Source organism: Megachile rotundata, chromosome 4, assembly GCF_050947335.1.
Source record: "Megachile rotundata isolate GNS110a chromosome 4, iyMegRotu1, whole genome shotgun sequence".
NCBI classification, from domain to species: Eukaryota; Metazoa; Arthropoda; class Insecta; order Hymenoptera; family Megachilidae; genus Megachile; species Megachile rotundata.
The window spans coordinates 20,381,395-20,404,893 of record NC_134986.1 but is presented as its reverse complement, the minus strand read 5'-3'; the positions used below and the strand labels follow the sequence as shown (position 1 = coordinate 20,404,893).

General features: G+C 35.3%; 2 protein-coding genes and 1 long non-coding RNA gene across 11 annotated transcripts; 2 read left to right on the top strand and 1 right to left on the bottom strand.

The window, feature by feature from the left end:
- Positions 1 to 95: 95 nt before the first annotated feature.
- On the bottom strand, positions 96 to 21,495 carry dom (domino helicase). 7 transcript variants are annotated; one of them, XM_003699875.3, is made up of 33 exons: positions 20,147 to 20,286; positions 18,771 to 18,976; positions 17,975 to 18,677; positions 17,495 to 17,623; positions 16,466 to 16,785; positions 16,051 to 16,377; positions 15,591 to 15,801; positions 15,292 to 15,506; positions 15,084 to 15,221; positions 14,922 to 15,012; positions 14,510 to 14,706; positions 14,317 to 14,418; positions 13,774 to 14,089; positions 13,523 to 13,697; positions 13,263 to 13,449; positions 12,872 to 13,008; positions 12,602 to 12,788; positions 12,197 to 12,515; positions 12,041 to 12,121; positions 11,497 to 11,754; positions 10,925 to 11,226; positions 10,554 to 10,846; positions 10,103 to 10,475; positions 9,829 to 10,025; positions 9,647 to 9,761; positions 9,238 to 9,570; positions 8,924 to 9,145; positions 4,276 to 4,311; positions 4,031 to 4,199; positions 3,324 to 3,805; positions 2,961 to 3,245; positions 1,720 to 2,886; positions 96 to 1,558 (listed from the first exon to the last, which is right to left on the bottom strand). In XM_003699875.3, exons 2-33 carry the CDS (start codon positions 18,963 to 18,965, stop codon positions 1,250 to 1,252), a joined length of 8,571 nt encoding a protein of 2,856 aa, XP_003699923.2. In that variant the 5' UTR covers positions 18,966 to 18,976; positions 20,147 to 20,286; the 3' UTR covers positions 96 to 1,249. The 7 variants fall into 7 exon arrangements, with proteins under 7 accessions (XP_003699923.2, XP_012145608.2, XP_012145600.2 ...); XM_012290218.2 differs by lacking the exons at positions 96 to 1,558; positions 1,720 to 2,886; positions 2,961 to 3,245; ... (2 more) ...; positions 4,276 to 4,311; positions 20,147 to 20,286 and adding an exon at positions 21,370 to 21,495 and having other exon boundaries at positions 5,006 to 9,145; XM_012290210.2 differs by lacking the exons at positions 96 to 1,558; positions 1,720 to 2,886; positions 2,961 to 3,245; ... (1 more) ...; positions 4,031 to 4,199; positions 4,276 to 4,311 and having other exon boundaries at positions 5,006 to 9,145.
- LOC143264237 (uncharacterized) lies at positions 5,988 to 10,847 on the top strand. Its single transcript, XR_013037792.1, has 2 exons — positions 5,988 to 6,115; positions 9,056 to 10,847. It is a non-coding gene; the product is annotated as an uncharacterized LOC143264237 (long non-coding RNA).
- On the top strand, positions 21,355 to 23,434 carry Rad51D (Rad51 recombinase D). Of its 3 annotated transcripts, XM_003699827.3 has the most exons (5): positions 21,355 to 21,490; positions 22,068 to 22,237; positions 22,352 to 22,464; positions 22,531 to 22,741; positions 22,812 to 23,434. In XM_003699827.3, the coding sequence occupies exons 2-5, from the start codon at positions 22,094 to 22,096 to the stop codon at positions 23,307 to 23,309; spliced, it is 966 nt and encodes a 321-aa protein (XP_003699875.2). In that variant the 5' UTR covers positions 21,355 to 21,490; positions 22,068 to 22,093; the 3' UTR covers positions 23,310 to 23,434. The 3 variants fall into 3 exon arrangements, with proteins under 3 accessions (XP_003699875.2, XP_076386496.1, XP_076386497.1); XM_076530381.1 differs by lacking the exon at positions 22,068 to 22,237 and having other exon boundaries at positions 21,362 to 21,490; XM_076530382.1 differs by lacking the exon at positions 21,355 to 21,490 and having other exon boundaries at positions 22,100 to 22,237; positions 22,339 to 22,464.
- Positions 23,435 to 23,499: the final 65 nt, after the last annotated feature.

Below are 23,499 nucleotides of genomic sequence, written 5' to 3'. Positions count from 1 at the left end.
GACATGACTTAGCAAGTATGTACAACGTAAAAAACTACCAGGCATTTATCAGTGACGTTGATGGATACATCAAAGAATGACAGAGTATAAACAAATTGAAGCAAAAATAATTCTATTAATCAGAATCGGAAAGAATGGTTCTTAACGCTAAAATATGTATTTCGAGTTTATGTTATGAGAATATAAGGATACTTATAGAATTACGTGCTTGTTAGCGTCTTTAGTAAGACAATTATAAAGAATATACATAGACCGCGTACGAAATGCATACATTCCTTCCGAGTTTGTTTATTTTAGCGTCTATAATACACGAATTATACATATTTATATATATATATATATATTTATATATATATTTAGTACAATCTTACACAATTCGATAAAGAGCCTAGTATAAACATCATATTATCGAACGAAATTTTAAATCCTACAGGTAACTATAGATACATATACAGTCGTAAATTCATATTTATTCTTTCTACTCACATGTATCGACAAGTTAAGCGTATTTCTCGAGGCTAAATTTGTTTTTGTTCTTAGAAAACCGAGAAAGATACGGTCTCGATGCGCAACAGGGCATGCTTACTTTCGCAAATTATTCGTTTTCCATGAAATAATATATTAGGAGTTGAAAGTGATATAGATGTACATATTACATAAAGAAAACCGTACTGAACTTGACACAAAAAATCTATTTAATTAAAATCTTCGATTAGATACTAAAATGTGAAGTAATCGTCACGAATGGGCTCTTCGTCGAATAAGCGTTTAAAACAAACTATGTCATAATAAATTCATAATACTATTCCAGAATTCTTCAAAGTCAATAACGCGTAACAAAAGTTTTGCCAGTATGATTTATGTACAAATTCGGCCAGCAAATTTTGAAAGACGATATACTACGATTAAAAACCAAATTTTTCAATACTGATTTATAACATTCGCCGTTTGCAGTGTCACTTTCTCGTAGATAAAATCGAAGTATAAAAAAAATACCTTTATTACGTAAAGGTGAAGTGGTATTAATCTTTGCACAAATATTACAACTGTGTACTGGTTGATCCGAAATAGGATTACAACATCAATTGCAATTATATTACTCGCAATACCTTTTGGAATGTTGTCACTATTTTGAGAGAACCCCAATTGAATCCTGATATTCATTTTCCTTTATTCCAACCACCTGAATTCGAAATAAAAATTCCTAATGCTAAGTCGATTCGAGTGCGTCTTCCGAAATATACAATATTTATTTTGGTTGAGCATCTGGTTGAGTCTGTTGTTGCTGTTGCGGTTGCTGTTGCACTTGCTGAGGATGAACAGGATGCGTAATGGTTTGCAATCTGACTTGACTAGGTCCAGGACTACCTCTTGCAGTCGTAACAACGGGTTTCCCTTGAGCAGGTGCAGCTTGTCGCAATTGAGCACTACTTGCCGTAACAACTTGTATTGTTTGTTTCAAAGCGGCAGATACAACTGGAATTACTCGCGTTTGTAAGGGAGATTTTGTTAAAACTACTTGACCGGGCTGGGAAGAAACTGCTTGTCCCGTAGAGACCTGAAATCACATATATTACTGTTAAAAATAAAGAACCTGGAAAAGGTTACATGAAGTTAATATTACCCAATTTCTAAATTATCAACTTCTTTAATTTATTAATTAAAACAACAAAGTTCTATATCTTAATTAGGGATTCAATAACAAGTATATAAACGTACGTGAGTGAATTGTTGCATCGCCGACGGCTGGACGTGTTTCATAACTTGTTGAATCTGCTGCACAGTCATTGTTGCGGGCAGAGACTTTTGTTGCACAATCAATTGCGTTTGAACCCCAGTTTTACCAGCAACCTGCGTTAACTGTGCAACCTTCTGCGCCGGTAATTTCCTTTGAGTAATGATTTGAGGGTGAAGAGCAAGCTGACGAATCTGTTGAGGCGTTGCTGTTCGTACACTGGCTACATTTGCTGCTTTCACCAAAGTAGCAACTGGTGTTCCACCGGCAGATGTTCCAGCTTGTTGCACTTGCAAACCTGCCTGCGCGAATATTTGAGCCGGAGTAAGCCCGGCTTGCGAAGGTACTTGAACCTGAGCCACTGCCTTTGCTTGCTGCTGTAAGGCCTGTCTTTTTAACAGAGCGGCCATTTCAGTTTCCGACACTGTACGTGCTACCGTCTGCTTTCCAACGGTTGTTTGTGCAACAGTGCCAGCGGTTATACCTTGCTTCATCAGAGTAGCTCTTTGCTGCGCAGCAGCAGCCGAGACAGCTACTGAGACTTTTTGACCACTCGCAGCCTGGGCTTGTAGTACTTTCAGTTGCTGTTGTCGCAACAAAACTTGCTGCTGTCTATAATACTGCAATTGTGCAGCGGTTAACGTTTTGCTACCGGAAGCTGTCGCTACAGTGACTCCAACGATACCCTTCTGCGTAGCTGACGGAGAACTCTGTGCAGCGGATACCAAACTCGCTGTTGCGATTCTCTGAGCAGCTTGAAGATTACCAACACTAACAACGGTTGGCGCAGTACGCGTGTCTTGCATAGTCAACGTTCCTCCTGGTCGAGTTTTGGCCGCGGATGTAGCAACTGTCGTTCCACACGTGGTAACGTTCGTCATTGTTGTGACAGTTTTCATCGTTGTCAGGCCAGTCGTAACTGTCGTTACAACTTGGGTCAATTGATGTACTTGAGGACTCGTGGTATTCGAAATGTTTTGCTGTGCTTGTTGCTGCTGCTGTTGTTGCAATTTTATTTGCTGCTGCTGTTGCTGTTGCTGCTGCTGCTGCTGCTGCTGCTGTTGAGCTTGTTGCTGTTGCTGTTGTTGCTGCTGCTGCTGTTGCTGCAGCAAACGGGCAGCTACTTGCTGCTGTTGCTCAGCAGTTAAAACCTGAATAAAAAATATATAATACTTTCTATGCATTTCATTCAAATGGTCGAGATGTTGAATCTTATTATACTAACAGCATGTTTAAGTTTCTCCTTTGCGATCCTGTCAGCTCGTCGGGTTGCAACTTCTATGGGTGCTAAGGGACTGTCATACTGAATGCCACATTCGGCTAAAACGGCAGCATTAGTGGGGTTCTTCATTAACGGATTAACGAGCAACGGTTTAACGGTAGGTGTTCTCTTATTGGAAACAGATTTTATGGTGTCAAATCTTTGACAGCACATTAATGTGAATGAGTGATTTTTATCCTGATTATATAACTGAGACGTTTTCATTGGCCTGTTTGTTTTACTTTGTTGCTAAAAGAAGACGATTAAACAACGATAATTTGTGTCAACATCCTTCCTCAAATGTACAATAAAAATATCACAATATACCTCTGAAACTTGAGGCATCTTGTAAACGCCTTTCTGTTTCTTTTGTTTTTTCGGCGTGGTATCATAAAGTAATTTTCCTTCTTCTCTCGGTACTATCACCGATTCGTATCTACTTCTACATTGCTTAGGGGACCTATATATTCGAGACGTATTGTTCACTATGTCCGCAACTAAATCCCAATTTGGAGTATGACCAGGGGATAAGATCATTAAATTCAATGGCAGTCCTTGATAAATCTGAATTGCTTGAAGAAGTGCCCAATCTTCGTGTATCATCCAGTCTAAAACAAGTTCTTGGTCCGTTGAAGACTTCGACATATGCGGTTTTACACCCGGCAATGGAATCGGCGGTCGAACTATGCGATATTTATGTAATTTCATGTCACGACGCATTTTCGTTAATGCTGGTGAAGGCCGATCGAACAAAGATCTCGGTGCGTATACCGATTCCTCCTTGTGTCGCATTTTAACTGCTCGCCGTCCTATGCAACAAATACACGATTTAGCAAAATATTATTATACATAATTTTTCACGGTACTATCAAAATTACTTGGGACCTATTTGTTACATGAAGAATTATTGATAGTTTTTTTAAGTGCCTTTCCGATCGCAAGATCAAATTTTACCCACTACTTCTTTACATAACAAACAACAAGTAATTTGGATTATCATATCAATGTGATTCGCTATAATGGAAGACACTTACCATCGCGATCGCTAAGTCCAGCGTCGATTCTACTTCTCTTTTGTTCTTTCTTAATGTATATCGGAGGCAATTGAGCCTCTGACATAGGTGTATTTTCATAAAGAAATCCCAAAGAATAGTCGATGTAAACATCGTTATCCGTTGTGGGAGGCGTTGGAGGACACCACATCTGACAAATAGAAAAGAAATTGTCTATCCGCTTCCTCAAGATTTTGAAGAAAGAAAAGTAATATTCATATACGAACCGGCATCTGTTCCATATTGTCGTCCGACAACCATATCTGTAAGACATTAAAGTACGACTATCAGATCTGTTCAGATTACAAATAATGATCTTCTTCCAGAAGACTTAATGAGAAAGTTTACGAAAAACGAGCGTCGTGTACACCGCACCCAAATATAAAGATATAATCAAACAAATAAATTGGCGATTTATTCTTGACCCGTATGCCTTCGGATTTCAGACATATTTTGTTGCAAGCAAAGAACGTTAATGAAAATGACACTTATCCCGAATGAAAAACGGATCACCTTGGAATATCAAGGAAATGAATAGGAATACACTGTGCTCGTTCAAAGGCTCATTTTCCTAGCAAAATATCATGTTCCTTCGATTCCGTGTTAACATGAATTACCGTACAAGACGCTCATTAATGTGCCTGCTTATACCTTGGCTGACTCCAAGTTTGGAATGGCAAAGGCAGTGTTTTGGTGCCATTTTTTTAAATAACTATTGGAGCATTCTACTACATGCGATTATTTTTCTGACTAATTTACACAAATTTTTTTCTTTTAATGTGCGGTCATGATAGCCTTGCCACACCAAAACATCACGAGAACGCGAGATCGTCGCTTTTAATGATCCTCAATGTATATATAACCAAGCACACTGAGCAAAATTTGACACCAAAACGGAACTGAACCTTTGATCGAACAGACTTGGAAACGCACCAAGAAATAAGAAAACACATCGGCTTCGTAGCAAGGAATATTTTGTTTATTTCCTTTCTCGGATTCACTCGATCATACAAAATACAGGCACGCAACTTAAATATTACAGTGGGACATACCATTAAACGAATAAACTTCTTAAAATCTAGCATGTAATCAGGTCGTTACCTTGCAAGTTATATAATACAAGGCGTTACATGAGAGCAAAGTACGGCGCGTTCACAGAAGAATATTACGTTTTTCATTTTATCAATTTTATACTTCTGAATCGACTGTCTATTGTATCTCGTTTATACGATCACGCCGCAAACCAATTATTTGCAGTCGTGCTAAATCAACTAATCTATAACGAATCATTTTCTCGTTTCTATTCCTATTATGATACACAGTCGGATCTCTTAAATCTTTCGTTCACATTTTTCCTTTATATCACCAAGTATAAATTACAATGTCGCTCAAAGACATTCTCGAGAAACCTTTACAGGAGAGCACAATTTACAATGCTAAAAAATATTACACGTGTGTACCCAGTACAACTAAAGAAATGTCTCGCTTACTTCCTTACGTTTCGTGAATTATGTACAAGAATCGTGTGAAAAATTAAGAAAAAAAAAAGATGAAAAAAACATATGATAATAATAATCAGAACTTGGATTATGCGCACGCCACTCCAAGCAACAGTCCAAAATGTTTATGCGTGTCTGAAACATTTATACAAGTACGCTGCTAAATGTTACAGCGATAAAGTTTTAGCGAGACTCAAGATATAGTACTACTACTGATCTTCTCCAACTGAGTGGTTTGCGAAGAAGGAGGAGGAGTGAGTTGCGAACGAACAGACTTCTTTATAGGAGGTATCTGTTCCTCTTTATCGTCTAACGCGTCGTCCATTTGCGACTCATTCTTGCCAGTTATAAACGACTTGGCGTACGACGTTACTCGGGATCGTTTGATCTTTCTTCGCAATCTTTTCGACCCATCGGATGAGTCGTAATTGGAATCATTATCCAGATCTACCACAGCTATCACTGCCGCCGACTGTACAGGCATCGGAATCTTCTCCGTTTTAAGTTTAGAGTTCAAAGGCGACGTAACTTTGTTCACGGTTGACGCTTTCCCCGTTTTATTATTACCGTAAGTACTTGCTACGTTGGAAAGTACGCTGGAGGAGATGCGATCTCGTGTACCGTCTAATCCAGAACCGTGCCAGCCGTCCAATTTGCAGTTGGAGCCCACGTCCGAGATCCTGAAGACGCAATTCTTTCCCGGCGAATCGGACGTCGAATTAGAATCGGCGTTTTTTTTAACACTCTTCGTGTCTGTGAAATTGCAATTCGACGTTTTCGAATGAACAGAACTCGACGCTTTGGTGACGTGACTGCTCCTCGTGTCCAGAGTAAGAATCGCGACTACCTTGGCCGTTCTTTGTGGTTTTTCGTTGATTTCGGTGAAAGGAGGCAACGGCGACTCCTCCTGTTTCGCGAAACTCTCGGACGCCACATCGTTTCCGTTTGAATCCGTGTTCGATGCCTCTATTTTGTCGGCCGATGGTGAAGTAACAGAATCTTCTTCCGCCTTTGAGTCTGAAGCTTCTGACTTCCTCGTATGTTTATTGCCTCTAACTGCCGACGAATGATTAAAACCTGATTTTCCCGAATTTGGTGTGAAATTTAAGCCAGACCGAGTGACCCTTGACATCTGTTCAAAAGTAGGAACCGGTGTATCTGGTCGTCGTTTTACAGTACTCGTATTTACACACGTGGAATCACTGGTCTTTTTTGATCTGGTTAAAACAGGACTGGAATCTTTCGATTCCGATGCTGATTTCATAGGTGGTATCGACCTACTTCTTCGGAATAGAGCTGGATTCAAGAAACCATTGTCCAAAGTTTTTGAACTACGGGTTGTTGGTTTTTCATAAGACGTGTTCTGTTCTTCGTTTCTCACCGGCGAATTCGCATTCGTCATAGATCTCGTCGCTGGTCGCGGAGAAGATTTGAAACATTCGGGTAACGGCGTGTCCGGTCGTCTTCTTTGAATCGATTTCGAGGGACTCTGACTGTTCCTCGGTGGAGGCGTTAAAGAACGACCCGCGCTCGACCTTGTCACTCTACTTTGTTCTATCATGGGCCGTGGTGTGTCAGGCCTGCGAATTTGCAACACCTTATTCGCTTCCTTCCGATGAACGTTTAAATTTGCACTTGAAGCTTCGTTTTGTTTCGGCTCGTTGGAAATACTTGGCAGAATCGGTTGCGTCTCCGAATTTTTGTTCTCCGAACTTTCCACGTTCTGATTTAATTTTGCGCTTCTCGTTGTTATCGCGTAGGATATCGTGTCTGGTTTACGAAACTTGAGCTTGCTCTCGGTGCTTGACTCAGACTCGGATAAAGTGTCTGATTTGAACGTATCCGAAGCAGAATTATTGTCATTGTTATCGGACGAGGACTGAGTTTCTTCTTCATCTTCATTGTTCGTAGATTCTTCTACTTTAGTACGCTTTTCCTCTTTGTTACTAAACTCTTGACTAGAGTTTGTTTCTATCACAGAATTAAATATATTATCATTAACGGACTCGTCTTTTACATCTAAATTCGAATCGCTTTTGTCCAATTGTTCCTTATTCGTTTCTATGTCTATGTTCTCCTTCGTCTCGATAGGACTATGCGATCTGTTCGTATCTTTTGCACTACTTTCATTCTGGAACTTTACATTTTTACTTTCTAACGTCTTCGATTGTAGAGTGGAAACAGGTTCCTGGGTTAATTGGTCGTTTGTTTCATCGCCTGAGCTCTTACTTAAGTTTTCTGTTACAGATTCTTTACTAGCTTCCTTTGTATCTTGAATAATCATTTTATTTTTTACGGGAGCAGTCAATGAATTTTCTGATATATTGATCTCCTCGTTTATATCTAAAGTGATTGAATTGCTTAAAGACTTTGAATCAGAAATAGTTTTTAAAGTGCCTGACTCTACCGTAGAGGAATTGGAATCACCATTAGCTTCCGAATTTTCAGAATCCTCGTTAAAATTTGCGTTGCTTTCCGAATTACTGCTCTGTGCCGTAGACCTGTGCGTGGATCGTGCAATGTGTACCGAAGACTCACTGGTGTCTGTTAAATCTTGCGTCACTTCACTGTCATCTCTCAAATCAGATTCCGACATGTCGGATGAATTATACGAATGGAAACACGTTTCTGCTTCTAAAGAATCTAAATGCGTAACAGAATTAGATTCTTCCGTGACTTTATTCAATTTCAGCGTTGACGAAGCTGTTGAAATGGTACAATGATTCGTAACAGTTTTACAATTAGCAACACTTTCACTTGTTTCTTTAACAGGCGAAGTTTTGTTTCTTTCGGTATTGATATAATTTAAATCGGTATCGTGTTCTTCGTCGAACTTATTTGAAACATTTGAATTGTTGAACTTTTTAGGACTCGAAACAGGTGGTAAAGGTAAAACAAAACTTTCTTCGGCTTTCATTCTCGTTTCAAGTTCGCGCTGTTTTCGCAGATTACTAGCCCTACCTCGGGCCTTCGGTTTTATACCTGGCAAAATAGGACTGACATCCAAAGTCCATAGGTTAATTTTAACGTTCCCTCTGGATCTTGTTCGCGGACTATTCAAATCAAAATGATTTTGGCTAAACGATTTGTTAGAGCGATTTTTACGTTTTGGATACCCGCCTTTCTCGGAATCATTCTGATCATTTGCCTCCTCCTCCTCCTCCTCGTCCTCGTCGCCTTGACTCTGACTCTCCGTGTGACTCGATTCTTCGTCAAGGCTATCCTCTACCACGTCTTCCTGCGACTCTGATTCCGATTCCGTAGTAGTCTCGGTCTCGCTTTCCGATTCTTGAGTACTCTTATTATTTTTACGCGAATTTCTCCTCCTATTCGGTCTCTTATTGACTAATTTCTTAGAATTACTAGCACTATTAACCTGATTTTGCGCATCCTCGCGTCCAAATGTTAAGGGCTTCTCATCGTCGTCAGCCAACCGCATTCGTCTTTCTTCCTCCTCACGTAACGCTCGTAACCGATCTAATTCCCACTCTTTCTTTTGTTGTTCTAGTTCACGTTCTGCTGCAGCAAGTTGTGCCGCAGAAAATGCCCCCTCTGATTCCTCAACGAATTTCATCGCGTAACGTTCTATGGGTGTCAGCTGAGTATGGAAAGAAAATTTTTAAATCATCGTTTTGTAAAAAAATATGTTTCAAAAATCGTTTGTTCGCGCAAAGAGAGAAAATATTTTACCTGAGATACTAAATTTTGTACTTCAAGTTCAGCTTTGCTGACTTGCATGTCATCTTTATCAGCATCCTCTAAAGGTATGTTCTCGTCAAATTCTGCTAAATCCGCAACAGCTTCAGCTTTCGCTGTTTTTGCAGCCTGAACATCAAGGTCTTCTTCGGCAGCAGCAAGGGCGCTTTCGAGTGCACCCATAGCTACCTTATCGTCCACTGGCTGACCTTGATTGTCCTTTTGCAAGAATTTTTCTCGATCTTTATTTTGTTCCAACACTTCGGCCATTCGCGCCGTTGCATCATTTTCCGTTTGATCGATATTAAAGAGATCTTGTATTGTAGACTGTAAAAATAATAATCAGTTTTATAAGATATGTTACAACGAACAAGCTTGTTTATTTTACGCATGCAATACTTACGCTCTTGAAGTAAGCAGTTGTGAAGTTTCCACCCTCAATAGCTAAATCTCCAAGAAGTCTCTTTTGATTGGCCTTTTTCAGAATGTTTTCTTCTACAGTCTTTTCACTTACTAATCTGTAATAAGAGAAAACATGTATACTTGAAATTACACAAGTTCGTGTACTGTATTTTTTATATTTACCTGTAAATATGTACATCCCGTGTTTGTCCTATTCTGTGACATCTGTCTTGTGCTTGGGCATCCATTGTAGGATTCCAATCACTGTCATAAAATATAACGGTATCTGCTCCTGTAAGATTCACACCTACACCTCCTGACCTTGTCGATAAAATGAAACAAAATATTCGCTTATCTCCGTTAAATCTTTCCATTAAAACCTGCATTTCAACAAAAAAGTACATATAATAAAGACGATAAAAATGACAACAATTATTGAGCGATAATAAGAACGTACCTGTCGTTGATCTACCCTAGTAGTACCATCCAAGCGCAAATATATATGACCATGGAAATTAAGAAAAGCTTCTAATACGTCCAACATTCTTGTCATTTGCGTAAAAATTAACACTCTATGATTTTCAGATTTAAGCTTCCTAAGAAGCTGATCTAAAGACTGCAATTTTCCACAGTCATACTGTATTAATCTAGGATCAGGGAATTGTGTCATCATTGCACTAGCTATTGGATGGAACAATGCCAATTTTGGTGATAGTTGACGTTGCAATTCCATTTGCATACGACGCTGAGCGTAAAACTTGTGTGGAGGGGGATGAGAAACATGAAAACGTGGGGTAGGTGCGCACACAGCAGGAACATAAACAGCGAATCTAAAATAAAATTAATATATTACACACATTAAATTGATTACAAAGGATAAGTTTCCAAATCCTTATCAATAGACGAACCTTTCAAAAATTTCTTTAAGCTCTTCAACAATTTGTTCCGTACTTTTGATCGCTTCTGCAAGTGCTTCCGTACGAGAAAAAAACTGTCTTCGCGTACGTACACTTTCTTTAGCATTTGCACAATGAACCCAACCATTGTGCCATCGACATGCCGTTGATGGTTTTCCAATTCTTAATGCCATAAACAAATCTTCACCATACAGAGGACACGCGGCACATCTTTTTTCATTGATATTTGCAAGAAGCTGAAGTTTAGCTTGCCGTCTTTGTTTTCTTTCTTCTTCCAATTGTGGCTATGGAAATACATTTACATAAGAATTTATGCATACGTCAAGAAAAAGTTAAAGCATTATGATAATTTAAATAATTACCAAATAAAATTCAGATTTTGGACGTTCCTTCGTTTGTGCCTTCTCTGATTCTTTTTGTGCGTGTCTGGTAACGATACCACAACGAATTGATTGTTGTTGAGATTGTCCATTGCCAGTAGGAGAAGACTGTGTTTGAGTAGTAGTAACGTTTAGCGGTGGCACCCTCATTACTGGTCGCCCACTTGTACCACTTGTAGTCGTTACTACTTTGTTCACTGTAGTTGCCGAGGTAGATAGGCCCATCAAAGATTTGGATAAAACCGTTAAGCGTTGTCCGCTTGGTGTCATTACTGGAAATGAAACTGTAAGTATAAGAAATTATATATTTTTTGCAATAATTCAGTATTTACTAAATTAATCGTTCTACAAGTTACATTTTAAGATTGTAGTAAAAATTGTCCACAAACATAGGGAATTATTATTATTATTTATAATCATGCATCATGGATTATTTTTTGACAACATTCATTTAAGTGCATACAAATGATATGAAAAAGGAAATTCGTGGACCACGATGTTTAATATGGATCATAAATGAAGTCAGTGGGATTATGAGCACTCTTCGGACAAACCTGTGTTAGTGTTTTGCTGATTTGAAGTCAGAATGATATGTCTACCAGTAGATGTCTGAACCAGCTGTGCAAAACTAGGCACTGCTATTCTTTGGACGGAATCACCTTGTTTAACTGTTACTGTCTGCGTGGCTAGTCGTTGCAGTCCATCTCTAATATTTGCATTCCCTACTGTAATCCTCTGTGCATTCGTTGCTGCTGTAGTTGGTGTCACTGTTGTACTTTGTGGGTTATGTGCTAGTGTTCCAACAGGAATTGCTATTTTCGAAGCAAACACAACAACAAATGTTTTACACAAACTGTGACTTACAAATGTTAGATTATAATTAAATGTAAGTTTTGTTAATGTGCTCTCGGTTCTAGAATGCTTATAACATGGGAAAACTATAAACAGGCTGGCCCGAGACCAATTCCTCTAGCACCACTGCAAAAATGATTACACAGCGATGATACTGAGTGCAACCACTGATCGATGATGCACAGGGACCCAAATTTGGGAGTAAGTGTACGTAGAACACGTTAAAACATTTAAAATAATTAATACCTTTCACACTACCCTGATGTTGAACTAATTGCACAGAATATCCCTGTAATTGTTGCCCTCCTTGTACTCTTAAAGTGACGCCTATAAATTTGCAAAATAAAGTAAAATTAATTGCAAGAAAGAAGTAACGTGTTAGATTTTCGAAGCGAGTGTTACCTTGTCCTGGAGTGTTTTGATTATTTGCTGTTTTTATTAAGGGAGATGTTCCAACCCTTGGAGTAGGCAATATTCCAACTAAATTCTTCAATTTCGTTGGAGTCTGTTGAGGTGTAGGAGACTGTTTAACTTGGTTAGATAATCTAACATTAATTTTAATTTTTCCGGGTGGACATCTTGGAGGTGGATCTGGTTGTGTGTCTATTTCTTCTATAAGTTTCCGTGGAGTTTGTAATCGCCTAACTCTATGTGCCGTAAATGCAGTAAGAGTCAATTCCAAATCACATAATAAAAAATTAATACTAGTTAAATCAATGTGCTGTAACAAATGAATATATTATTTTTTCCAGCCTTTTGAAACAACTATTTAGAATTAGATGGAAATTAAATAAACAGATGACAAACCTTGAATGGATCATAATCTAAAGCACTCCATACTAAGGAAGCCGTAACATATTCAATAGCTTCCATTTGAAATGGTGACACAGTAGGTCTTACTTCAAATAAATTTGGATGATTGCAAACTTTCCGTAATTGCATTAATACATTAATGACACTTAATAAGTTACCACTAGCCAAAGTTTCTTTTGTTCTTTAAAATAATAATAATCTCCGTTAGCATTGCAATAATAAAGCCATAAAAATTATAGTAAAAATAAAGAGAATAATTCTTACTTTGCTCTAGACATAAAATCATCGTATAAATATCGTTGTCGTTTTGACAGGCGGCACATAACAACGTGTTCATATTTTTTAGGTAATTGCTTTTCTACTTCTGTTTTCAATCTTCGTAATAAAAAAGGCCGTAAAACCTGCAAGTAACACAGTTATAACATTTTTATTTTTACCTAACTACGCAATAACAATTTTTGCAAAGAAAAATTGTTTCTCACGACAGGATTCGTATGTCATATTATAGATTCTGACACGCGAGTTTTAAGAGAGAATTACTTTAATATCTCGCTATGTATAGATAAAACAGACATGTGCCATTCTGACGCATATCTGGGTCGGTAGCGAGTTGTGTACATAAGCAAATTAATATGAATATAATCTACCTACAGACCTTATGTAGTCGACGAATGATATTCTCATTATATTCACTGTTTCCTTCTATCATTCCAGTAACGGGATTACTAAACCATTCTTTAAATTCTCTATGTGACTGAAATACATTTGGCATTAAAAAATGCATTAAAGACCACAGTTCCATCAAATTATTTTGAAGAGGTGTGCCAGTAAGCAATAATCGCCTATAATAGACAATTTAATACAATATAGTATTAAATAAATATATTCTTTATGCAGAAGGTTACAAGTATTTACCGTTGCGTTTGAAAATTTAACAGTAATTGCCACCTTTGTGATTTGAAATTTTTAATGTTTTGAGCTTCATCCAATATAAGATATTTCCACTTTTTTCTTCTAAAACTTTGATGATCTTGTATAACTAATTTATACGATGTTACACATATGTGAAAGGCATTAGGTTTTGTCCAACCTAGGTAACACGAGAAAATATTATCAACACAGTTATTCTTCCCTATGCCTATTCAGAAAGGAAATTAGATTCATACCTGTCCTTTTTTGTTTTCTTTCTTTTTGTGTACCATAATAAGTTAAAATCTTAAAACCAGGGCACCATTTTTTACATTCCATTTCCCAATTAAGCATCACTGACGTTGGTACTATTATAAGGTGAGGTCCCCAATTACCCTTTTCACATGCCAAATGTGCAAGTAAAGCAATTGTTTGTATAGTTTTACCCAAACCCATTTCATCTGCCAAAATACCATTTAATTTTCTCTCATACATTGTAACAAGCCAATCCAATCCTATATGTTGATATTCCCTCAATGAGTGTTTTAGAAGGAATGGAATTTTAGTAACAACCTAAAATTATAATATAAATTTTATTAATATTAATAAATAACTATGCTTCTGATTCACATAATTTATTAAGAATTGTCGTGATAATTTTCTAAAATAAATCAAAATAATTTATTTATCGAGAATAAATATCACTTATATTCTGGCCTTTCGAAATAATAAAATGCTATTAGACAACATTTTACTTTGGATGAAAGGCTAAATTTTCCTCTATAATTAAAATAACGTACACTGGTAGTAAGTAAAGTATTCCCCTTGGGTTGGATGCTTTCTGCCAACGCTGCGACATTATCCATTTCGTCATTAGCATCTGAGTGATCTATTTCTGCAGTCTATAAAAATTACTAGTATATTAAAATCTTGAAAATATTTAATATATTACAATGTTCAAATTATCCAAACAAATTACAAATACTATTTTACCTTATCACTTGAAGATTTTTCCATGGATATATCTTCCAACAGAGATTTAAGACCGATATCAGCTTCGTGATCACTTTGCATGCGAGACTCTGGTTCTCCAATTTCGTTGTCACTTTCTTCGCTTTCGCTTTCATTACTGGTGGATTCTTCTTCATTCTCTTGACTTTCTTCTTCCTTTATACTTTCTTTATCCGACTCTAAATACAGAGGGATGTATATATATTACTTTATGATCAACTTATACATCTATTAAAAAGTTATAAATATATGAAGTTTTCAGACAAATGCCTCAATTACATCAAGAAACAAGAATCAAGAATGAATACCATTACTTGAACTGTCAGGAACGGTAAAATATCATCACTAAGTGTATGAATACTATAAGGCGGAAATTAAATAGCATGTTATTTACCTTGAACAGACTCTTGTTCCACATCCATTGGAACATCCGACATATTACCATATTTTGCCATAAGTTCATCAATGGACATTTCGTTTTCAGCCTAAAAGAATGAACTTTGCATATAAATGGCTCATTAACATTTTTATAATATTCAGTAAAATGTATATGTACTTTGAGATCATCCAATTCTTGTTTATAATCTGCATTTTCTTCCAATTTTTCTTGTTCCATAATAGTTTCCTCTTCGTCTGACGATTCGTCAGATGCTGCAACAAAATCTGTATCTCCATCTGCCGTCTTCTCATTTTCCTGTAGAAAAGTCAAACATTAATCCTAAATAATAAACAATGCAAAGCAATGTAAACTGTTGTACACATACTTCAGTAACTTCTTTTGAAGCAGGTGACAAGCTTTTACTTCTGTCTTCTAAGTAATCTGGCGGTAAATCTTTTAAGAGATCTTCTAATGGTATTTCTGACTCTTTTTTTAATAATTCAACCTCTTCTTTATGATTTGTTACAGACTTTAATTCTTCTTCCGCTTTAGCTATAGTCTCTTCGTCATCATCTGAACTTTGATTTGGTTGAAAGTCCTCTGTGTTAAAAAAAAAAATAATATATGTCATGTACAACTATTATTAAGAAAATAGTATAATGTTGATCACAAAGTTTAACATACCATCAGAATGAGATTTACCAGGTGGAACTGGTGAAGAAATTCGTGAACTATTCATAGAAGCAGGTATACTTTGAGGCCCGTCAGTTTTATTAAGTCCTTCCGTTAACCAAGTTGAATATTTCTCTGTTTGACCAACAATAAAATTTAAATGTTGATCTAGTGCTTGTTTTCTCTTTTCTTCCAATCTCGTTTGCTGTTTGTATTCAACCAACTTGAAAAAAAAGGAAAAAGAGATATGAAATTTTGTATTTTCGTGTAGTCGATATTAGAAGTGTTATAAAAATAAGTGTCCTGCATCATTCCTTTGATTGTACTCAAATATTTAATACAACCATACACTGTTAGCAGACTTTTCTGTTCCCACAACGAGCACACATTTTCAATAGAAATACATCGAAACTGTCGGCTTAATAGTGTGGGGTAAAAACTACTATAATTCATAAAATTGCTAGTTACTCACTTTTTCTACATTCGTCCAAAAAGTTTTGATTTCTTTAGCAATAAAACTAGCAATTTTCTTTAACCTAAGTTCTTGTGATTTCTCAGCTTTTTGTGCTTGAATTGCTTTCTCTTGGAAATATTTCTGTACCATGCGGGCACACTTTTTTGCTGCAGCTTTTTTCCACTTTCTTTCTTGAGCAAAATCGGCAGCTAACCAAACCATTTCCTCCAATAAATAATCCCAATGAGCTTTTGTACGAGGTGGTTCTTGTACTTTAGGCAACCTCCTTTCTGACCATAACCCTTCACGTTGTAACTCAGCAATTCTTTGCATAACGTATGCCTCCTGCAGATATTTCATATTGAATAATTTAATATTTATTCAAGTATCTAGTTGAAGTAATTAACACGCCGTTGTAGAAAAGATACTATACCTGCTTTGCCTTTTCTACAATTTGTTCCTGGTTATTTGTGATATCACATGGTGAAGTCGCATTAGAGCCAGATAACTTAACAACTTTAGTAACAGGTTGAGAACTAGTAACAGGAGGTGCAGTGGACGTCTTTGTAACAGTAGTAGCGGTAACTGTAGTTGTGACAGAAGTAGTAACCGTAGTAGTCCCAGTAAAAGTTGGGGTAGGTATAGTGGTGGTAGTAATAGTTGTAACAGCTGTAGCTATTACAGGTTTATCTGTTACAGGACTTGTTGCCGCTGTTACAGATTTTGGTGAACTTGGAACTATCGGTGCATTGCCTGTAATAATGAAACAATGATTTAATACATACTCGGATATTTTTAAGCAAAATTTCTAACAAGTCGAGTATACATATGTATCAACAGCGCCCTTAGGTTGCAAAGCTAATCACTTAACAACCTTACATATGCTCTGAGTTTATATTCCCACAAAGAGTGGATCGTTTCAAACATGTAAGTTTGAATCGACCGTCGTTTTGTGGGATGGAATAAGCAAATATTCCACTATATTAAAATAAGATATAATGTGATACATAAAAACAGATGTAACGTATAACACGCAACGAATTTATTAGAGGTATAATCATTGTGAGAATGAATTAGGGGTTATATGATTACAACAGAATAAAGTGCTGATCATCAATTACTAAAATAAATATGACTGTTTCCAAAATGTACAAAATTACATGCATCCCTGATTATTAAAAGTGGCCACCACATTAAATTATTTATTCAGTTCAACCTATACTAGATGTCTTTAATGACGGTGCAAAACATATATAATTACTCAATTAAAGGAAACTGTATTTTTATATTAAATGTTCGTACTTATTCAAGCTTAATCATTTCTCAACTTAATCCAACACGCACAATGCATTAAATAAAGAGCTGTACCCAAGTACAATAGAATAAGTACATTTTCACAAAATCTAGTCAGAAACAAAAGGTAAGGAATCTAAACATCAAATGATAAGCCTGCAGTAATCACCTATAATGAGCGTGGGTGCTAGAGTAGAAGTAGGTGGAGGGTGAGCGGTGACTGGTGAAGATTGAATTGCTGCTCTGAAGGCAAACACCATGCCATGGCGGCCCCCTTGAGGCCTGCCTGGTACATGTCCTATTATGCAAAGTAATTATTTGGATGATATAAACTGTATACTAAAATTGTTAATTATATCACCATATTTTCAAACATGTATCTACAAAAATCTCGAAGAATAAAGCTTATGTCATTTGCAGTTACCTACAAGTAATATATCAAAATCCGTATTTTTGCAACGAACTTTGATATATTTTACAGTTTCTTGTGAAAATAGAAATGGTGTGCCTCTTGTCATTTCAGGAAAAATTATTAGTAGCAAATACAAAATGGTATAAACATGGTTTTATTAGGAAACTCTGAGGTAAGATAATATAATTTACCCCATCAAATTAATCACAAACAAACAAATATCAACAACTTGCTTACCTTGTTGATTAAGTTGGGCTACTGCGGCAGGTAATGTAGTAGATACTGCAACTGGGGCAACACTCATACCAGAGATTTTTACTTCTGTACACTGATTAACAGGAACTATTGTAGAAACAGTTGTTGTCACAGCTGGTGTTAGTGGAATTTCTGATACTGCTGGCAGTGGCACTGTTAAATCTTCATCATCATCATCTGGGTCTAATCTATGTTGTCGTAAAAAATGCAGATATTGAGGAGTCGGAGGTCTCTTCCTCCATGTTTGAAAATCCATCATATTGCCTCCAGCATGGAGAAAGAATAACTCTGATGCATTTTCAGCATATTTTTCCCTTATTGCACGCATCCTTTTCATTTTGTGTTCCATTATTCTTCTTCGATAACCCATTGCATCATCAGCAATCATGGTAGGTTTTTCAGTAGAATCTGTCAACTTCAACTTTTTTCTTGCAGGCGGTGATTGCATAGAAGCTTGAGAAGTTGGTGCAACAAACATATTTCCAATAGAAGTTCGTACAAGTTTTGGAGATGTTGCTAAAACAACTTTAGGTGAATTCTGGCGAGTGGGAGATGGCAGAGACGAACTGCTTGCCCCTGCAACTCCCATGGTACTAGCACGTGGGGATGTGCCACTAATATTGACAATGCGTGTAACACCAACTTGTTGAATATTTGAATTAGTTGTTGCATTACTTGATATAACCTGTAATCATAGAAAACATACAAATGGTAAATACGGATGTACCATGAATGAATTTCACTAGACTTAAGTTACTCCGAATAAATTGATAAATACCTGTGTAATACCAGGAACTTGTGAAGTAATAACAAATTGCTGTCCAGAACCAGTGGTGAGGACATTAAGCCCTTGAGCAGTAGCAAGAACTTGTTGCAAATTAACTTGCTGAGGTGCACCTCCATTGCTTCCCCCATTATTTCCTCCACCCCCATTAAGGGGCGGCAAAATAGGTGCAGTCTGCTTATCACTCATTACACATTACACTGAAAAATCGAATACAAAACTTAATAAGTGTCTTTGAAAGAAAGACTGTTTATAACATGTATAATAGATCTATGCATCAAGCGCACTATGTAAAAAAAAGATTTAGATGTTTCCTTGCAATTTGTTTGATAGATATAAAAAAAATGTTACATATTACATTATTTAATCTTATTTATTATAATTATATTGCACATAAATAATGATTTGTACAACAGTGAGAAGATGCATACAAACATTTATGTTGCAAATAAATCTCATGTTTTTTTTTTAATTATCTTGGTAAACACATATAACAAGTAAACAGATATTATAAGATATTATCATATATTTATTATCTATATTTTTTAAACATTTATGCAATATTTTCATGTTTAAATTATTTAAATATATGAATAAATCAAATACCGAAAAATATAAATAAAAGCAACAAATTAATTTATCAATCACACAAATTTATATTAAAAGCTATTTGATGTGTTAACTTTAGAATAAAAAAAAACAAATGTTTAGATGAATGAATTTAAAAAGAAGACATGTACAAGAAACAACAAACTACAACTTTACTGATTACTAACAATATTTTATTTTACAATTATTGAAAATATGTAAACAATTTAACATTGAATTTCAGGTAAATATATACAGTTCAGCCTTCTTTCAAGTAAAATAATTCCAGTAAGTCAAAATGAGAATGTTAATTGATTTGTGAAAAAAGCGCCGAAATCAAAATTTCTCCGTTGATCCAACTGATACACCACATTGGAATTTGTAAAACATGCGTAGTGCGCAGAAGAGAAAATACCATCGAAATTCAACACTATGAACAACAAGAACCTGTCCACGATCAACTAAATGGTAAAATAAGCGATGTCATTTAGAATAACAAAAGATTGTAACGAATACTCGAACGTCCGATATCAGGCATTCAGGGCGTTCAAGTTTTCTTATTAGAAAAATATTAATTTATCTTTAAACAATAACGATAACCGTAATGCCAATCTATTAGCTGAGGTTTTCGATAATAAAAATAAGTTTTTTAATCCTATAAACCGTACAGTTCCGTAAAAAAAAAATATTTTTCAGAATTGCGTCAGTGGAGCCTCGCGGCGATACAAAGGAAATTTTTCGTCCGCCATGTTGGCGTTGGTCTGATAGGAGGGCGGACTTACCATAATGTAATCACAAAATTCTGCAACGTAGGTGAGCCATCCACGAAAATAATTGTTACACCCGTGATCGACGAGCATTAAATTGTAATTAGGTACCTCACGTAATGTATAGTGCATGAGCTATATCTAATATTTTACAGAACATTTTCTCTCGACTCGCTCAAGGACGCACACACTTCTAAACATGGCGACGGCTCCCGACAAATTTCGACCGCGACCAGACCGAGAGCTGCTCGCTGCTTCACGTTTACACAAGCCACAGAGAGATGCCGCTCCAACTAAATGCTGCATCTGCGATTGGTTGGACACAACCGGATACTTGGCAACGTGGCAGTATCAAATGTTCCTGATTGGTTACTGGTAAAAATATTAAAAGGACTCGTTTTCCGACTAACGAATCAAATCAGCAACTATTATTTTTTGATCCAAAACATACATTCTACAAAATTTATCGTGTTCGACAGTATTGCATCTATTAAAATTATTAATAAATAATGCGTACAGTTTATAGGATTTATTCAACTTATCAGTTTAAATTTTGTAAAAACTAGAAAAGCAATTGGATTTATATGCTTTAAAGAAAACTTTATGAGCATCAATCGTAAAGTAGGTGTTTTTTACAAAACCTGAGCCAAAAGAACTGCAATCACTTCTGAATACTAAATGATTACTGTTTTTTCTTGAAAGTTATGTACGAATCGGACAAATATGGGCATACCTTGCGAACGATATTACATCACTTTTACATTCTTAGAATTTCACGTAAATACTTGCACAAATGTCTCGATACAGTTTATAAAGCAAACAAAATGATATCACCTAACTTTATACATATTTTCTTCGACATTTACTTTTCAATTTGCAAAGTGAAATATACGTTTCTCAGATAATGCATATTAAAGATAACATTTTATACTTATTTAATTTACTACTGGTGAAACAAAATTATCACTGTAGAAAGTTCAGTATCAGAAATCCATAATTACATCTTATCCTTCATAAATTCTTATATGCGTGCAACTTAAAATTATTGTTTATAATAAATTTAGTGGAAAAATAAAATTATGTTTCAATTTGAAACAAATTTCATAGTTAGCGCAACATGGTTGTCGAGTTTGTACAAAACTCGCCACGTGCTAACTTGCGACCATTACGTGGTCTTATCATTTATAGCATGAAAATGTGTAAAATGTATAAAAGAAATAGAAGTTTGTTTTACTTACTTTTTAGGTGACCTTTATTTGGCAGTTTTTGTCTAAATTTATACGTATATTTTCTAACCAAATTCGAAGGAACAAGCATCCAGGTGCCGAACACATGCGCGAAGACTTCTCACGAGGCAACGTATGCTAAACACATTTTTAAACGTAATAACAAAATCTCGACAATTTTTCACAGAAAGAATCATAATCAAGTGTACAATGAATAGCAAATAAATAGTTAACTAAGAAGTGAAAATTAATGTACTCGGATCTATAACACGTTGTTCTAATTCTACTGGATTGTTCTATACTTAACGAAGTACCCGCGTGTGATACGTACAATCGTAAGAACGACGCCGAGGTCATTTCGGTACTCAGCGTATCATCTTTTGGGTTCCACTATTACATTTACATTGATCTACGTAGTATGCGCGATAATAATTTGAATTTTATAGTAAAATAAATGACGAATGATAAATATTTAATTGGTCTATTGTTACGATAATTGTACAATTTTGTATCTATGTATTAAAATCAAATTATATTTTCTATACTGATTCGGTACATAATAAAACAAAATTGAAAATTCATTTTAATTACAACTTTCCGGAAGTTTGTATTGTTTTAGTTTTATACTTGATCAATTTTAAAGATAATGAGCACAAAAATAATTGAAATTATATTTAAAAAATTGTTTAATACGCACAATTTGTAAATAGTGGTTGAAGCAGTTGTAATCTTAAATATGACCGAATTAAGTCCAAATGTAGATTCGAAATTATCAACTTCTATTATACAACAATTACAAAGGAAACGTATTTGTACTGTTATACAATTTATAAGTAAAGATAATGAAAAATTGGTAACTTGTACAGGACTTCCGCTCAAGGTATAAATACAAGTTTGAATTATGTATTTTAACATTGAAAGAGATATTTTGGAAGAACACTTTACGGTATATGAATCATTCAATAAAATGTTAATTTTAAGGTTAAATTTGCAGGACATACTTGAAATCAAGCGAAATATTATGCAAAAATATGGAGGTATAATGAAAAGTGCCTCTGATCTATTTAAAATTGAACAGAATAATATAATTCCTACTAATTTATTAAGGTATATAATTAAAAAACACTTAATCAGGAGCTACTTATAAAATTAATCATTAATTCATTTGATCAGTTTAGATGATATATTAAAAGGTGGATTATATCCTGGTCAGATATATGAAATATGCGGTGCATCTTCAAGTGGAAAAACTCAATTATGTTTAACAATAGCAAATAATGTTGCTCTGGAGTCTAAAAATATTGTACGGTACATTGATACAAAGAGGGATTTTTCTGGCTCAAGAATAGAACAAATATTATTTAAAAAAAATTATAATAAACAGGTATTTTTATAAAATTGTGCAGCTGAATAATTAAGAAATTGTTTTATATAATTGTTTATTTTTACTTTAGGTTATTGATGAAGTTATGAACCGTATTAAAGTATGCTGTATATACAAGTTAGACCAATTGTTTAAAATTTTACGTTTGTTAACAGTTTCTTTAAAAGAAGAAAAAGCAGAGTATCGTACAAGAATTATAATCATTGATTCATTGCCAGCAATAATTTTTAAATTTTCTCAAAGTCATGAAACAACAGTTGCATTGAATCACATAGCAAATATGTGTCATTTTATTGCTAATGAATTTCAATTATCTATTGTTACCGTTAACTTGGTTACTCAATGGAATACTAATGCGGAAGGATCAACCAATACAAATAGAAGTGAAAATTATAATGAAGTGACTCCAGCATTAGGAAAGTATTGGTCACATGTTCCTAATACAAGACTATTAATGGAGAAAATTGGAATTGAAAGTAGAAAAATTTCAGTATGGAAAAGCTTTCAATTAGCACCAAATGTAGCATGCACTTTAAGCATAAATGATTGTGGCATTTCATGTTCTTGAAATTTGTATTTTGTACATTGTATAGAGGTATTTTCATTGTTACCTAGAGTTCAAAGTATATTTTGTATAAGCACTTGTATAAATATTTTTTTAATTTAAAAAATAATCATTTAATAAGATTTTAAGTTGTTGAAAAATCATGTAATTTTAATTTAGTATTCAAAAAATCTAAAAATAGATTTATTTAAGT

Bases quoted from the DNA above. Each gene is read 5' to 3' on its own strand.
- dom (XM_012290218.2), bottom strand. From the start codon at position 18,965: ATGAGTGATAAGCAGACTGCACCTATTTTGCCGCCCCTTAATGGGGGT. The intron at 18,678-18,770 runs GTATTTATCAAT...CTATGATTACAG, and splicing joins AAGTTCCTGGTATTACACAG to GTTATATCAAGTAATGCAAC. The intron at 13,698-13,773 runs GTATGAATCTAA...CGTGTTACCTAG, and splicing joins AAGAAAACAAAAAAGGACAG to GTTGGACAAAACCTAATGCC.
- Rad51D (XM_003699827.3), top strand. From the start codon at position 22,094: ATGACCGAATTAAGTCCAAATGTAGATTCGAAATTATCAACTTCTATT. The intron at 22,238-22,351 runs GTATAAATACAA...TTAAATTTGCAG, and splicing joins GTACAGGACTTCCGCTCAAG to GACATACTTGAAATCAAGCG. The intron at 22,465-22,530 runs GTATATAATTAA...TCATTTGATCAG, and splicing joins ATTCCTACTAATTTATTAAG to TTTAGATGATATATTAAAAG.